This window comes from Trachypithecus francoisi, unplaced genomic scaffold, assembly GCF_009764315.1.
Source record: "Trachypithecus francoisi isolate TF-2019V2 unplaced genomic scaffold, Tfra_2.0 Lachesis_group19, whole genome shotgun sequence".
Lineage (NCBI taxonomy): Eukaryota > Metazoa > Chordata > Mammalia > Primates > Cercopithecidae > Trachypithecus > Trachypithecus francoisi.
Window position 1 is genome coordinate 47611370 of NW_022681464.1, and position 15522 is coordinate 47626891.

The 15522-nt window shown below is 50.2% G+C and overlaps 1 protein-coding gene across 6 annotated transcripts in view; it reads left to right on the forward strand.

Moving 5' to 3' along the window:
- The window catches only part of LDLRAD4 (low density lipoprotein receptor class A domain containing 4), a 436719-nt gene that overhangs the window by 224695 nt on the left and 196502 nt on the right, over positions 1 to 15522 (forward strand). For all 6 annotated transcript variants that reach the window (XM_033178426.1, XM_033178431.1, XM_033178430.1 and 3 more), the window contains one exon: positions 1499 to 1639. In XM_033178426.1, the coding sequence (XP_033034317.1) occupies positions 1499 to 1639 (141 nt within the window). The remainder of the gene's footprint in view (positions 1 to 1498; positions 1640 to 15522) is intronic.

Genomic DNA, 15522 nt, shown 5'->3' on the forward strand with positions numbered 1-15522 from the left:
CTCCGGCCGCACCCCCACCACGTGGCCCGGCCTCACTCCGCACACAGCTTTTCTAACCTGGATGGTGCCGCTAGCAAGGCGCTCGTGGGTGTGCATTTGGGCTGTGTTCACATGTTATTCTAAACTAGGTCAGCAGCTCGGCTGGTTTCTTTTTCTACACTCTTTTAGGAGAATGTGAACAAATGGAGGATTATAATACCCTTTTTATACAGGTTCACAAAAATACTTTGAGGACTCTTACGTTGTGTGTCTTTACAACAGGTAAAGGTCATTATCTTGTGGGCCATAGTTCGCCCCTGAGAGGCAGGCTGGGCTGGAGCAGCCCCACACATGGTTCGCGTCGCTGGAAGAGGCCTTGGTGTGCCGGTGCCCAGCCTTTTATTTGAATGACAGAAAATTTGAGTTGAAAGGTCCTTGGACTTGATCCAGGCCTGCCACCCTTATTCCAGACACAGAACTAAGGCCTGGAAAAAGGAAGAGGCTGTGACAGTCAGCGGCAGTGAGGAGCCCGGGACTCCTCCAGAGGCTCTGTCTTCCCGCTGTCTACTGAGTGGGTTGTGCTGTGTGAATCCTGCCAGCTTCTGTGGTCTCCTAGGGCCAAGCACACACTCAGAATGCAGGATGACGGTCACTGTAAGATGTAGTGGACCTTTCTGTGCTCAAGTGTATATAATTGTGTAACTTCCTTTATTCTTCATTGCTTAAACGGATGGTAATGTGTTAAGTGTGCAAATTTATTTTAAAGTCCTACAAAACTGAATTGGGTTTTCAAATACTGATTTGTACAGATTTTAGGGAGCCTGTGTTCAGGGTGGCCTGTAGGGATTTGGGTATGGGATCTGCCCTATTTTCATAATTTGCCAACGTGGCCCTTTAGCAGAAAGCACACATGGTTTTCCCGTGTTTTACATTATAAATTCACTGCTACCCATGCCTGGTATCATGTCTGATTTTTCTGAGGCATGAGACGAATGAACGTCTGAGAGGTGAAATGTGTTGTCCAGATTCTCACCACCAGACGGTGGCAAGTGGGAAATAAAATGTCTGAGTGTCCTTTTGTTAAGCCAGCGCTCCTGAGTTCTGCCGGCCCCTGCCACGGCTGACTGGACGGGCTCCCCCATTCTCGGAGGTGTGGAGAACTGCCAAGGATGTTCTCAGACCGAATAATAGAGCCCCACAGCTATGACTTTTGCAGAGCAAGTTATGGAAAGAAAGAGAGCACCTGTGCTACTCGTGTGGGCAGTGCCGTAGGGCGAGGCGTGCGTGGCAGCCTCGGCGCTCCTGTGGAGTGCAGGAGGGCACCATCCGGTGTGTTTCAGACGAGGGAGGTCCTTACCCAGATGGCCCCTTCTCTGAGTGCAGTGTCCTGGGCTCTGCAGACAGTCTGAGCCCCAGACAATCATGGCATGCAAATGGGGGAAGAAAAACCAACGACAGTAGCCGCTCAAGAGCACCGACTTGCACTGACCGCTCCATCTTTATATTGTACTTTTTTCAGAGTGCGAATTCACCTGCACCAGCGGCAAATGCTTGTATCTTGCTTCGCTGGTCTGTAACCAACAGAACGACTGTGGGGACAACAGTGACGAAGAGAACTGTCTCCTGGTGACCGAGCACCCGCCTCCGGGCATCTTCAACTGTAAGTCTCTGCTCCCACCTGGGTGGCACTGTCTGATGTGGTTCTGAAATGGTTAGGAGGTGGGGTCCCTGGGACATGGGAAGGAGGTTGTTTTCTGGTTCAAGAAAGAGATTTGCATTTTCACAAAGGAAATGTTTTCTTCTTTTAGGATAGAGGGACGGCATGTTTAAAAGTAGGAAATTCGTTCTGTTCTCTAAAGTGGTCGGCGGAGCTGTGTTTTGAAATAGGCTTTTGCTATTTATCTGAGCAATGCCTGGATTCCAGGGAATCGTATATTGATTTAGTATTCTTCATACCCACATTGTTACTTCAGAAGTAATTTTAAATAAGCAAAGAAAGACATGTGGAAGGTCCGTAATTAATCATGCAACTGAGATATGAAAGTAGAAACATTTACATGGGATCCTTAAAGGTTCTGGTCGTGTGTTTTCCTGTTAGATGCTGGACGGAAACAGCTGGAGTGAGGTTTTGACACTTGTGAGTCCCCAAGGCTGAGGCTTTGAGCATTTCTTGAATTTGAAGAAGTGGAGTCAGAGTTTGAAGCGTGTTGGTTTTTGATCTCATGGTTTTGTGACAAGGGGAGAGAAAGAAGGCAGCTTTGAAAGCCCGCTGAACTTCTCGTAGGAAAGCTGGCTTACTGTTTTCTGTGTTTCTCTGGGCTGAGTGAGGGGGATTGAGGGTGAGGATCTTGTTGCAGTTGCACACCTTGGGAAGAGCGTTGGCCGGGCCGACCCTCCTCACACGGCCTTCTTAGATCATTTTATGATGCGTTCAGCTTCTCTCCCCATCTTTACTGACATTATTTTGAGGAGTTATATTTGAGACAGATTTAAAATTTTTGTTATGGAAATTAGACTACATAAATACCAGTGCTGCAAATGTGAAAATGGGAGGGGATTTAAAAAAAGAAACTATTTTCTCTATTCCTACTGTATTTGTATATGGGGGGCAAGTTACGTATGTCCCCAATATAAAAATGACTGTGCTCTAGCACATTTTAAGCCTGCTATTTATGCTTGCTAAATTCAAGAGACTTATAGTACAAATAGTTTTTCTCAAGTTTTTCTATTGTGTTTCCATTTGCATTTTCTCCTACCCAGCGCTCTTTGAGTCCCATCTCTATACGTTGCATAGACAGTTCTCAGAGGCTCAGGGTGGGCACGTGCTTGCCTGGCCTTGGGTCCGTGTTTTAGGCAGTAGTCTCTGTAATACAGCTCGCCTCTCACCTGGAGTCATCTGGCCCACAGGCCCCGGCTGCCCCCAGGCCCAGGATGGCCCGGAGGCACTCGCTTTGGCTGTCCTACTTAGTGCATGGAAGCAGGGCTGGGTGCAGGAAGAGGGAGGAGGGCTGCAGGTCAGGACGGGGGACTGGGAGCTGGGTGAGCACCTCCCTGAGGACGAGCAGGCAACAGGCCAGAGGGCCAGGAGCCCCAAGGAACCCTGCTTGTCTGCCTTTCCACATGGATGGAACAGTGGTGTTTTCATCTCCTGAGCCTCGGTACCCTCAGCTGCACAATGGAGGCATAAGAATGGTTGTTGGAGCATCACACAGGACAATCCACAGACAGCACTTAGAGCAACATATTCCAGGCACTAAGCACTCAGAGATTACCTGAACTCAGGCTGGGGGTCTTAGAAGGAGGTGAGAAAGGCAGCATCTTACTCTGTTTTCTCTGGACTTGACTAACAGCAGACACACCGTGGTAAGCTGTGTGGAGAATATCAGGACCTTGTGTGCTGCCTTGACCGGGTTCAGAGTTCGGGAGCCCTGGCCTCCGCTCTGGGGTGCTCCACAGGCTTCTTCTGTGTCTGCGGGCTCCTCCTCCTTTACTACAGGGCCCTTTTGCTGAGGGCTTCCTTGTTTTCAACCCTCCTTCCTCCCTCGCTCCCTTTCTTGTCAGTATTCTTTCCGGTTTTTAAGGCCTGTCTCCAGATTGTTTTTCCACTCATTTTTTAAAATGCAAGCACTTTAATTCTGCCTAGAAGCCAGGGGAGCAGTTACATCCGTCAGTGGTCCAACTTTGCCCTAACAGAGGAGTCTGACCATCCTGTTGGCAAACTCTTGGCCCCCCACTGTTCAGATATGACTAGAACTTTTGTCTTTATAGCTAAAATGGGATATTATTTACAATATACTCTCTTCTAAGAAGACTGGAGAGCCAGGAGATGGAATGACAAAGGGCAGGACCGTGCCCGTGGCTTCAGATTGATCTGGGTTCACGGTTCGCCCTAGGGAAGTGACAGTGCCTTTCAGCTCAGGTCGTCTCCCTGTGGAATGGGCACACTTCCTGCCATGCATGCATCTATAGGAAAGAACGTCCGTGGGAAACAGTCTATATCATCGCGTTGCAGTTGCCATCTCTACTCCCCATGTGGCCCTTGCTGGGGGGTGTGCGGCTGTAACTTTGTATGGGCCGTCTGTAATGTCAGAGCCGTTCCGTACACAGAGCAGAAATGCACAGGTGTCTACAAGTGCACTTGCCCAGCGATCCTGGGTGATTCTCCCTATTCTGTCCCCTGAGGGAGGCTGCGACCTGGCTCGTGGCTGGCCCCCCACTTTCCCCTCAGGTTCTCTGCAGGTGCCGGAGGGAGCTGGCTGAGTGGTCATGGGGGGACACGCATGGCGCAGGTTGCCTCTGGATGGTTCTGTGTGGCTGGGAACTCCGGGGCAGGTGGTGGTTCCTCTGTCCTCTGCTGCAGCTCACCTCTGCCAGGTGTGCGGCATCCCAGGGGAGGAGGCCAGAGGGTGGTCTCCTATTGAATAGATGTATATTCTCTTCCCCGTATTCTACGGGGCAGTGAACAGGGATATTTCACTTCCTGTTAATAGCTGTGAATCTGCCTTAGAGCCTCTCCGGTTGTCAGTGGGTGTTAGTGGATGACACTTTTTATTGGATCCTTGACCAGCCCGTTTCCTACAGCTGACAGACAGCCTGTCTTTCATGGTGCACCGCTCTGACGGTAAGGTCCCCTTCGTCTCCACCTGGACGGAATCAGAGTATCCCGTGAACTCTTGTCTGTGAAGTACCACGCTCCAGAAAGGCGGTGCCTCGTTCTTCTTCCTGCTTAGGAGCAGGATTGCTTTGTGTGATCTGTGTTCCCTTGTTCCCACCTGAAGGATACACTCAGTGTTTCAGATCTGAGGGTACTGAGGGTGAAGCAAGATGAGACTTTCTGGATTTCCAGATGAGCTAGAATCAGTTTAGTTTCCTGTCCATGCTGTTAACTTTGAGTATGCTCCATGGCTCAGATGTCTTGGCCATATCTCCCATTTGATATTTGCCAAATTTCAGCATGAATTAAGGTTAACAAGAAAATGTTACTGTTATTTCTAAAGCCAACAATAATAAGAATCACAGAAGCTCTGAAAGTTGCTGTAAGTAGTTTTTCTCTTCAAACAAAAATGCATTTGGAGCTGAGGCTGAGGCACAATTGGTTTCATCTGCCTCTTGCCTCTCCTCACCTTGGTCAGGTTATCCTTGGACCGAGGCTGCTTTATTCTGCTGAGAGATCAAACGGTTTTGCATGGACGTGGAGATCTGGGCTGACACCCATTATCTCTTGGGGAAAGAGTTTTCCTGGCTGCATATTTCTGTGGAAGAGCAAATATGCTGTCAGCCTAAGTGACCAGCTTTTGTCACATCTTTTCTCTGGCTGCTTTATCAAAATATTGTACCCCTGAGTAGTAAACATACAAATTATACAAACACAATTATTTGTTATTTACACAAATAAAATAATTATACAAATTATTCCATATACAAACAAAATTATTTATGAAGTACTTTCTCCGGTCGTTGTACTAGGCCTTGTGGAAATGAGGAATGAAGGAAAATATAGACCCTGCTGTCAAGGTGCTGAGAGTCGGGAGGCGAATTCACACCTGCACAAAGATAACTAAAAACGGGCCCAGGGAGTGCGGGCCGAGCGGGTGCAGTCATTCGTGGTTCAGGGGATAGAGAGATTCATCCTGGTTGGATTAGTGGTCACAGTCGCTTCCTGGAGGAGGTGTGCTGGATAGCGAGAGGAGAGGACAGAGTGCCAGGGCCCAGAAGAGCATGAGCGTAGGATGGCAAAGAGGGTGGCGCTGTTCTGGGACAGAAGGCCATGGCTGGGGCCTGCGTGGGGCACAGCTGAGATAGTGGGTTGGGCCTAGAGAGAGAGAAACTGGTGTATAAAGCTCCACCTCCTGCCCTGGTCCCCGGACAGGCCACCTGCTAGCCAGCCAGCTGCGGGGAGCCTGAGACTGGCATCCTGCTTGGTGGACCCCTCACCTCACCATTCCTGCCCAGCCAAGGACATCCTGCGGTGCTGTGTTTCCAAAGCCCCTTGGCCACATCTCACTGGGGGACAGCAGCGCTCCTTCGGCTGTCCAGAAGTGATAATTGAGTGGTCTGTGCAGCCTGGCAAGTGCCACTTCCTCCAAAAGCCTTGGTGAGCACAGACACCCTGAAGCCAGCTCTGCTGCGGGATTCTCAGCACTGGACCTTAAGAGTAACGTCAGCACTGACAAGAAGCCACAGCTTTTCCCTTTGAGCTTCAGCGGAATTTCCAGTTAACTGAGAGGATCTGATTGGGGGAAAGCAGGGAGAGGAGCAGCTCCCCTTTGCTACCGGAGCGTCAGGGGGAAGCTGCTTCCCTCTGTGTAGAGACCTCATAAAACTGACCCCAAATCAAATGGACTGGAGCTGACAAAACGCACCCAGTTATGCCAGGATTATGACTTTAGGACCTTTCAAGAGAAAACTTTTTCCTCCCATTGCCATTTAGGGTAATAACAACCAAATAAAATAAAACCCAGCTTATTAAAATCTGAGCTGATTATCTTACTTCTGAAACCAACTCTTCCCACCTTCTTCATTTTTCCACCAAAGAGACTGGCATCCTGCTCGTCACCTGTAGCCACCAAGCTATGACTGCCCTGCTTCCCAGCTTAGGCCGGCACCTTCCCACCTCCCAAGCATGTTGTTTGTTGAGGACTTGGGGATCAGGCTTATAACCACATAACCACATAACCACATAGGAAACCTGTGCATAACCAGGGCTCGCAAGTGCTAGACACTTCTATTTTTTTTCCCTATAATGATTGCAGTAAACCTTAACCATAATTCTCTATATTAGAGAATAGTCGCCACATGTCCTTTTCGAGTTCCTATTTCTCCAGTTGTCTTATAAATGTGCGTTTCGGTTTGTTCTGTTTATCATTTGTTTGCACCAGGATCCAAAGAAGCCCCAAGCATCATAGATCACTTTGCTCCTGAAGGATCCCTGACTCTGAGGTTCTCCCTCCATATCTATTTCCCCTCCCTCCATATCTGTTTCCCCTCCCTCCATCCTCCTGTCTCTCTCTCCTCCTCATCCTCTTCCTCCTCCTCCTCTTCCCTTTTGTGACTTTGGGTGGAGGGGTCTGGCTTGTTTGTTCTGCAGTTTCCGTGCGCTGGGTTTTGCTCTCTGCTTTCCTGTGGAGTCACTGAACGTGCTTCTCTGTCCCACAGCATTGCTGCCGCGTGGTTGGCGATGCAGAGGCCTGGGGAGACTCAGGTGGGAAAGCACTATCTCACTGAAGCTCTTCCGTCAAGAGTACACTGTGTCTGCTGGTCTCTTGTGTGACACCATTGGGCATTTGGGTTTGCAAAACAGTCACCACCAAATTTTGTCCTTTTTTCTCCAGTAATTAGTGGGGATACGTCTATAAAGAGAAATTCCCCATCAACCGTTTGATTACCCTGAAGTGTGTATCATATAGGATCCATTAACTTAAGGATGAGGGTTCCCTGTCACTCTGCACGGGTGACCACTGAGATTTCCTCTCTATGTTATTATGAACTGATGAATTGAACTATGTTTCATGCATACACTTCACATTTTTAGGAACCCCCTCTGCTACACTTGGATAGCCAACTCCCAGGTCTCATCTGGAATTTGGGGATGGTCAATGACCTGTGTAATTCCAGGTTAAACTTCAGGCATGCAGGGGCTAAGCCCTCTCCCCTTCTCTTCTTTGTGATCCTCCTTAACATTTTCTCTTCTCTAGCTTGCTTTATTGTAAGAATGTGGTATATCATACATATGACACACAAAATGTGTGTTAATCGACTGCTTATGTTATGGGTAAGGCTTTCAGTCAACAGTAGGCTGTTAGTAGTTAAGTTTTCAGGGAGTTGAGAGTTATACACAAATTTTCCACTTCACGGAGATCAGAGCCCCAACCCCCAAATTGTTCAAAGGTCAGCTGCACATAGTGGACACTCAAGAGTGTTGACTGGAGACCGTTGATCCTTTCTCTGCTGCCTCCCAGCATCATATGAGCATGGCTGCCAGGTGAACAGTGCCCATGCAGTCTCTGCGGTAGCCTTGGTGCCTGCCACGGTGCCTGGAGCATGTAGCATATGGGGCATGGCCCTGTAAATATTTGCTGAGTGTAGGGGTGAATATTATTTTAGAAAACTGAAGCCTGACCAGAGGATGAAAAAGGCTTTTGCTTGCATGGCCTAGTACCTTGCAAGTGGAAGCAAGGATTGAAAATATCCACGTGATCCTGGCAGCCTGCATGAGAAGACAAAGGAAGAGACTACATAAGGCTGGTGCCCGCAAACTGCCTGTCCTTCCCAAGTGTGTTTCGACTGCCGTAAACACCCAAACCAACCAAAGTAGAAGCCTACTCTGGTAAGCATTTATTCTGGGACCAACAGTGTGATAGGCTTTTACTGTGCGTGTGACCAGTCAGGGCTTCCTAGTCCTGCAGCCCTGGAGGGACAGACCTTTGGCTTCTAAATATCCATCTGCTGTGTAGGAAGGACCAGTCGTGTCAAGCCCAGAGGAAATGTGGAGGGCTTCTGGCCGGCCCTAAAGACGTGTTATGTGTGTGAGCAGATGTGAGTCTGTGTGTGCACGCGTGAGATGTGAGTATACCAGAGTGGGACTGTGTCTTGTGTGTATACAAGTATATGTGAGAATGTGGAGTACTGTGTGTGTGTGCACAAGTGTGTGTGTGTCGGAGAGTGTGAGTCTGGTGCATGCATGTGACTCCATGTGGTGTGTGCATGCATGCGTGGGTGTGTCGTGGGTGGAGTGTGTATGCAGTTGTGTGACCGTGTCTGTGCACGTGTGTGAGGGTGAGTCTGTGGTGCATTTGTGCATGAGTGTGCACGTGTGTGAGGGTGAGTGTGGTGCGTATATATATGAGAGTGTATCTGTGTACATGTCTGTGCGGGTGTGTGCATGTGTGGGTGTGTATGTGTGAGGGTCTATGGTGCTTGTATACATGAGTGTGTGTGCCTGTGTGTGAGAGAGTCTGGTGTATTTGTACATGAATGTGCATGTGTATGCATGTTTGTGTGTAGGTGAGGGTGTGTGGTGCATGTGTGTGTGAGAATGTGCGTGTGCATGTATGTGAGTGTGTGGGTGTGTGCATGTGTGTGTGTGTGCGGTTGAGTCTCTGGTGCATATGTGCATGAATGTGTGTGTGTGTGTCAGGGCGAGGCTGTGTGGTGCGTGTGTGCATGAGTGTGTCACCTGGAGTCACCACCACTCACTGCCTGTGGCTTTAGGCAAGTTGTTCAGCCTCTGTGGACCTCGATTTTCTCATTTGTAAAATGAGGATAATACTGGTATCTCTTTCAAAGGGTTGTTCTGAGGATTTACTGCAATAGTGCAGGAAAGGCAATTAGAGTAATGCCTGGCCCACAGTACATGCTCAGTAAGCATCATCTGTTGGAGGGTCCACTGCTTCCTGGGGATGGGAATTAGGAAGGCAGCTGCTGTGTGCTGAGTGCTCACTGTTTACAAGTATCATCTCGTTTATCTCTCAAAAGCACCCTAGAAAGGTCATAAGAATGCAGCGCTCAGGGCGGTGAGGTGGTTTACTCAGAGTTACACAGCCAAGGTGTGCCGCTGCTGGGGTGTTGAACTCAGGCCGTGGTTTTGTTCGTCTTTGGAGGTGCTATTTTCCCTTCCCATGGTATTTTTCCAGTAAGATAGGGATTTGCTCCTCAGTTCTTAAAAGGCTTGAAGGGCTTTGATGGTGGGGATCAAACCAACCATATTCTCTTCAGGAGGGCCACAGAGGATGAATGTTTTCGGTTGATACACAGATGACGATTTTTGGTTTCAGGCTGGATTTTCAAGCAGATTATGAAAAATTAACCTAAGAGCCCCTGTGTGTCAGGGATCGTGGATTCTGTTGATCCGTTGGGGTGTGCTGTACAAACTGATAATATCCCTTCTTCGATTGTGCCCGTCCAGGTAGTACTCGTATGACCCAGAAGCCAACCCTCCTCTCTGACTCACTGTTCTGTCAGGAGGATGGGGATGATGACGGCTGCCCTGGGGAGGCCAGAGGCAGCGTAGCTTCAGCGTGGGGGCGGCTGTGTATCTGCCATCACCCTCCCCGCTTCACCTCCTGCCATTCGTGGGCTTTTAGCCTCTGATCCCCAATTTCCCTCTGACTCTCGTCTGAGCGCATTGGCCCCTCCAGCTGTGCTGGGAGGGGTGGGCCTGCCTCGGGGTGCTCCGGCATTCAGCAGATTGGACTTTCCGTGTTGACGCTGCTGACTGCAGGAGGCGTGGGACAGGGGTCTTCCGGTTGCGGTGGTCCTCGGAGCGAGGCTGGGGTGAGGGGCTCTGGGTTTCCACAGACTTAATTCTGGCTGTCCTCCATCAAGGCCATGTTCAATGAATTGGGCTGTTCTGCGGAGCAGCTTGTGTGCTTTGGACAGGGCTCCCCGCCCCCACGCTGCTTTTTTTTTTTTTTTGACTTAAAAAAAGAATCTATGGCAAAGCAATTACTGACTGTGACAGTGACCCAAGGTGGTATTTAAAAGAAGATGTGGAGGGCAATGTGCCTCTCTTTGGTCTTGCCACGGGATCGGGTTGCAGGGACTGTCACTGGCAGCTCACTTCTGCCTGAATGGTTCTGTGGGATGAGCCCCAGGGAGGTGCCGGCAGCCTCGCCCTCCCCTCCTGGTCCCGCCCCGTGTGTTGGCTGCCTTTGTTTCTCCAAGACGGTTTTCTGATCAATTAAAATCGTGTAGGGTCTTAAACGGTAATTCTGCCTTTTCAAATAAACAAAGGCGGAGAACAAATGGGAGGGTAAGTTTTAATAAACCTTAAGCATCATTTCCTCCTGCTGTGACACTAAATTTACTCGGATAAAAACAACCTCTTAGATTTACATTTTGATTCTGTTACTGCTTTCATGTGTGCGGGGCTGTCCCACTTCAGATGAAATTTATCCACTTCTTTAAATATTTAGTAGTCTAGCGTGGATGTTAATGAAAGTCTGGCGGTGCTATTTTGAGAATTGCAACAATGATAGTAATTTTCAGTGTCAGATTCCTGCTTCGCAAAGGGAAAGAGGGATGGGAGAAGGGGGAGGGAAAAATGGTTTCAGTTCTAATAGAGTTTGCCATCCGCTGGGCCGTGCCAGACAGATGGGTCATGAATACTGTCTAGACGCTCTCTGCCTGAGCGAAGCCCTGGTCTCTAAGGACACGCAATGAGACGCCGGCTTAAGTAACTGGGGAAAGTCAGGGCAGGCTCTCCTGTAATCAGATAGAAATCAATGTGACCCTGCTTCCTGGGGGAGGCCGAGGGGCGGCTGGGAGGGTGTGGGGAGAGGGGGTGCTAAGAGAAAAGGCCCTCTGTTACTGATCAGTTGTAGTGCAAACTTGACAATTATTAGGCATTAGGGAGCGCGTGAAAGGACAGTTGTAGGATGATAACTCTATTGATTTAGGCTGTACTGCCCAGAATGCAGAATGATATATTTCAGACTCGGGCTTCAAAGGCCAGAGAGGAGCTGGGGTGAAAAGGAGGATGTCGTCTTGTGTGGTTAAGACGGGAATGCAGCCCGCGGGGTGACCTGCGTTAATTGTGTATATTAACACCCTCGGCACTGCTCTTGTCGAGACCGTGGGTCTGGACTGTTCATTTAGCATTTTAATTTGCAGGGGTTTTAGAGGCTCACCGGGCTTGCTTTCTCTTTTTACGAATCTCTGTGCATTTCTCCACGCTGGGTCTCTTCCGGGCAGCTCCACGACTGGCAGAGCTGTAGGAAGGTGGGTAAAACATTCCCCAGCGCCTGCCTGGCTGCGCTTGGGTGCCTGCGGTGTCATGATGCTTGTCTTCCTCATTATTTTCTGAGTGGCAGGGATGGAGTTTATGTGACATCCGAAGTGAGTTTCTGCTCATGAAGACTCCCAGTGTAAGTGTGGTGAGAGTCGGGAAGGAGATGTTGCGGTAAAGATGAGATTGAGGGGCGGAGGCTGGGGGACGGCCGACAAGGCGGGGCGCGACGCAGCAGCCTGCCGTTCGGCTGGGAGGTGCTTTGTCGCTTGGCTTGATGGCCCCTAATCACGTCTTCATCTTGAAAAAAAATATCCAAAAGGGCACTACAGTGAAACTTGGAAGGGACCGTCTTTGAGTAATTGCAGACGTAAAGCTGAAGTGTAAAGCTGCCGTGGGATATGTCGTGGACTGCAGAGGTGGGTGACCCCCCGAGGGCTGGACCTCTGAATTCACCCTCTGGGCTGCTGCCTCTTTCAGTCATGTCAGCTTCAACGTGGGATAAAACCGGCAACCTGAACTTTTCAGTCATCATTTTTTCATTCCTTCATCCGTTCTTGTTCTGTCCCAAGAACTGATAGCAGAGGGAAAAGAAGATATTTTTTGCTTCTTCCTTCCCAGAAAGAAAAGAGAGATCAAAGATAAAAAATATTTTCAAAGTTGACGATCACTGGAGAGGGAGAAAATAAATATTGTTTCAGGTATTTGCAGTTGTGAGCAGCGAGTGGGTCTGTCCTTTTTCCAGACGGCTCCTGGAAAACTTGCCCTGGTCCTCCAGAGGGTGCAGCTGTTCTTAGAGGGCACCTTCTTGCCCTAGACCCTTGGCCTGCTGTTCACACCGGGACCTTCCACTTAGGGCGGAGACTTCATTCCCTGGGATGGCCTGTAGGGTAGGGGCACATGGCAGAGGCTGGGCTGTGGACGTCAGCACTTCTGCTACCAGCCATGAGGCCTGGAAGGGGAGCCTCATGCTAAGTGAGCATTTACCACCTCTTGGTTCTGTTCACTGAAAATCTTGAGACCACAAAGTGCATCTCCCCGTTTCAGAGACTCTGGTGGCTCAGTGGGGTGACCCCAGGCTCATATGTGTGCTTGGGAGGGGAGAATCTCAGATTGCCCAGCCTCCTTGAGAAAGGCCCCTGCCTTCCTGCGGGCTTGCGCCTGTTCTGGAGAGGGCCCCTGAGCCAGGCTGTCCGCTGTGGATGGCCCTGCCATGGCGCTGTCTCGTTCATCCTGATCTATCTCTTCATTGTTAGTGGGGGGTGCTGGGCATCTGTTATTTGCTTTATTCTAAAAATTCAGAGAAAAAGGAATTTGAGCTACACTTCTGGCCTTTTACCCTTAGATCTTGGGGGAAGGCCAGCGATGGTTCCAGGTAAGGTGTACTGCCCGGGCCCTTGCATGCCAGCTGTTCTCCCTGTCTGGGTTTGGGCGGGCGGTGGGTTCAGGCCCAACCGCTCTCTCTGTCACGGGCCCGGGGTGGTGGCTGAGCCAGTCAAGCGAAATGATGGACCTTCCATCACGGGGTGTAAGCCTGTGTCTTGACTGCACGTGACTTTTCGTGGAAGGACAGCCCCAGGAACACACTGTGGAGAGAGTTCCCTCTCCCATTTACGTAGGCTCTGGAGAGAGAAGTGTTCAGTGTTGTCTCTTCCTTGGTGAGAGGGGTTGGCATGAACCCAGAATTTTAAATGCCAATCTAACCTTAAAAGGCTGGCGGAGGCCCCGCCCTTCCAGGTCTACCCGTGCCTCCCGCGAAAGCCCCATGAGGCCTCTGGATCAGCAGCCGCTGCCTCCTGTCGCCCTTCTGGTTCAGTGTCTGCTGTCATGTTAGGAGACGTTAACTGGAAATGGCAGGACCTGGGGCCAGTGCAGTGAGCTTCTCCGTCCCCCCACCCACGCCCCCCGAAAACAAAACACAAGATCCCAAGACTAATTAGTTTTCATAAGTTGTTGAAGGAGAAATAGTTGTTGAAAAAATATGTCTGGATGGGGGCTGGAGGGTGTTATAGAGAAAACATGTTTGGGGTAGTCACTTGTGGAAAATTATATGCTGAGTGGTACAAAACATCCCGTCTTTGGGATACTTAATGGAAGGTATTTTTCTGAGTATTGAATGTGTGTGAGGCATGGGCTGGGCTTGTGGGCAGGTGCAGGGCTGCAGGGGCTGGGTGATACGGGAGAGTGCAGTGTGTGTGAGATGGAGGCTTTGCCTCCCACCTTTGTTCTGTCCAGTGCTAGATGGTGTCCTTGAGAAGGCCCGCAAAGTTGTGGCCCGTATCTGTGGTGCCAGTGTGTGGGACAGAGGGAACATCTTCCTGAGCCTGGGTGCTCAGGGAGGCCACCATCACTGGCTGGTGGGGTCTGGAGAACCCCTGCTCCTCAGGGCGGCCTGATGGGAAGGGCGGGGAGTGCTATCGGGAGATGGCTGGGCAGGGATGCCGCATGGGCTTGTCATGGAAGCTTGTGGGGAGGGAAAGGCTGACTTTGAGGGGCATCACTAGAAAGGTAGGTAGGGTCAGATTCTAGAAAGCCAGAGATGTCATAGGCCAGATCGCTTTCATTCTCTTTCATGAAGGAAGTCATTGAAGGTTTTTGAGCAAGAGAAGCTGTGACACAAAGCTGTTGTATAGCTGGAAGGTCCTTAGAGATGGCTTAGTTTAGTTCTGCACTCAGGAAATGAAAGCCTGAGAATGTAAATGACCGTTTCAAGGTCACAAAAATAGTCTTTGGCAGAAGTCCTGATGTGTGTGTTTCTAGTCTGTTTGGGCTGCTACTACCAGATACCCTAGACTGTGACAGGTTTGGCTCTTTGTCCCCTGCAGATCTCATATTGAGATGTAAGCCCCAGTGCTGGAGGTGGGGCCAGGTGGGGGCTGTTTGGGTCGTGGGACGGGTTCCTCGTGGCTTGGTGCTGTCTTTGAGGTAGTGAGTGAGTTCTTATAAGGTCTGGTTGTTCAGGTGTGTGGCACCTCCCCCCTCACTCCTTGTTGCTTCTGCTCCCCAGTGTGAGATGCCAGCCCCCCTTGACCTACCATGATGAGCGGAAGCTCCCTGAGGCCTCCCTAGAAGCAGATGTCGACACTGTGCCTCCTTATACAGCCTGCAAAACCCAGAGCCGACGAAGCCTCTTTCCTTCATAAATTACCCAGTCTCAGGTATTCCTTTATAGCAATGCAAGAGATGGCCTGATACAGATGGGATGGCTTATAAAGAACCAAAATATGCATCTTACAGGTCTGGAGGCTGGGAAGTCCAAGAGCAAGATGCTGCCAGACTCCGTGTCTGGTGAGGGCTTGCGTCCAGGCCCGCAGACAGTGCCTGCTTGCTGTGTGCTTACGTGGCAGAAGGGGAGGGGAGCTCTCTGAGATCTCTTTCCCGTGGGCATGAATCCCAATCCTTAGGGCTCTGCCTTCGTGACTGAATGCCTCCCAACGGCCTCACCTCCTAAGCTCGTCACTCAGGGGTTAGGGTTTCCACATATGGCTTTGGGGGTGGGGAGACAGTACAAAAACCTTCACACCCTAGCAGTGCTTGCCGTTTCTTAGGCCACTTCTCTTTCCACTAGACCATGTCCTCACACCAACCTGTCAGGTCAGGCAGTGTCAGGGTGGCAGGAAGAAATCATCCAGGACCCTCCCTTGCAGAGTAGGTGGCCGACAGTGAACGTGGCATGTGCCCCTGAGAGTAGGGACTGGGCCTAGCTAGGAAGGCTGTCAGAGGGGCAGGTCCCCAGAAGCTGTGCCTTTGGGATTCTGTAAAAAAGGATTTGGAGGAATCCCCATGAAAGCCACAGTGGGAGATGAATAGAGAGGGAA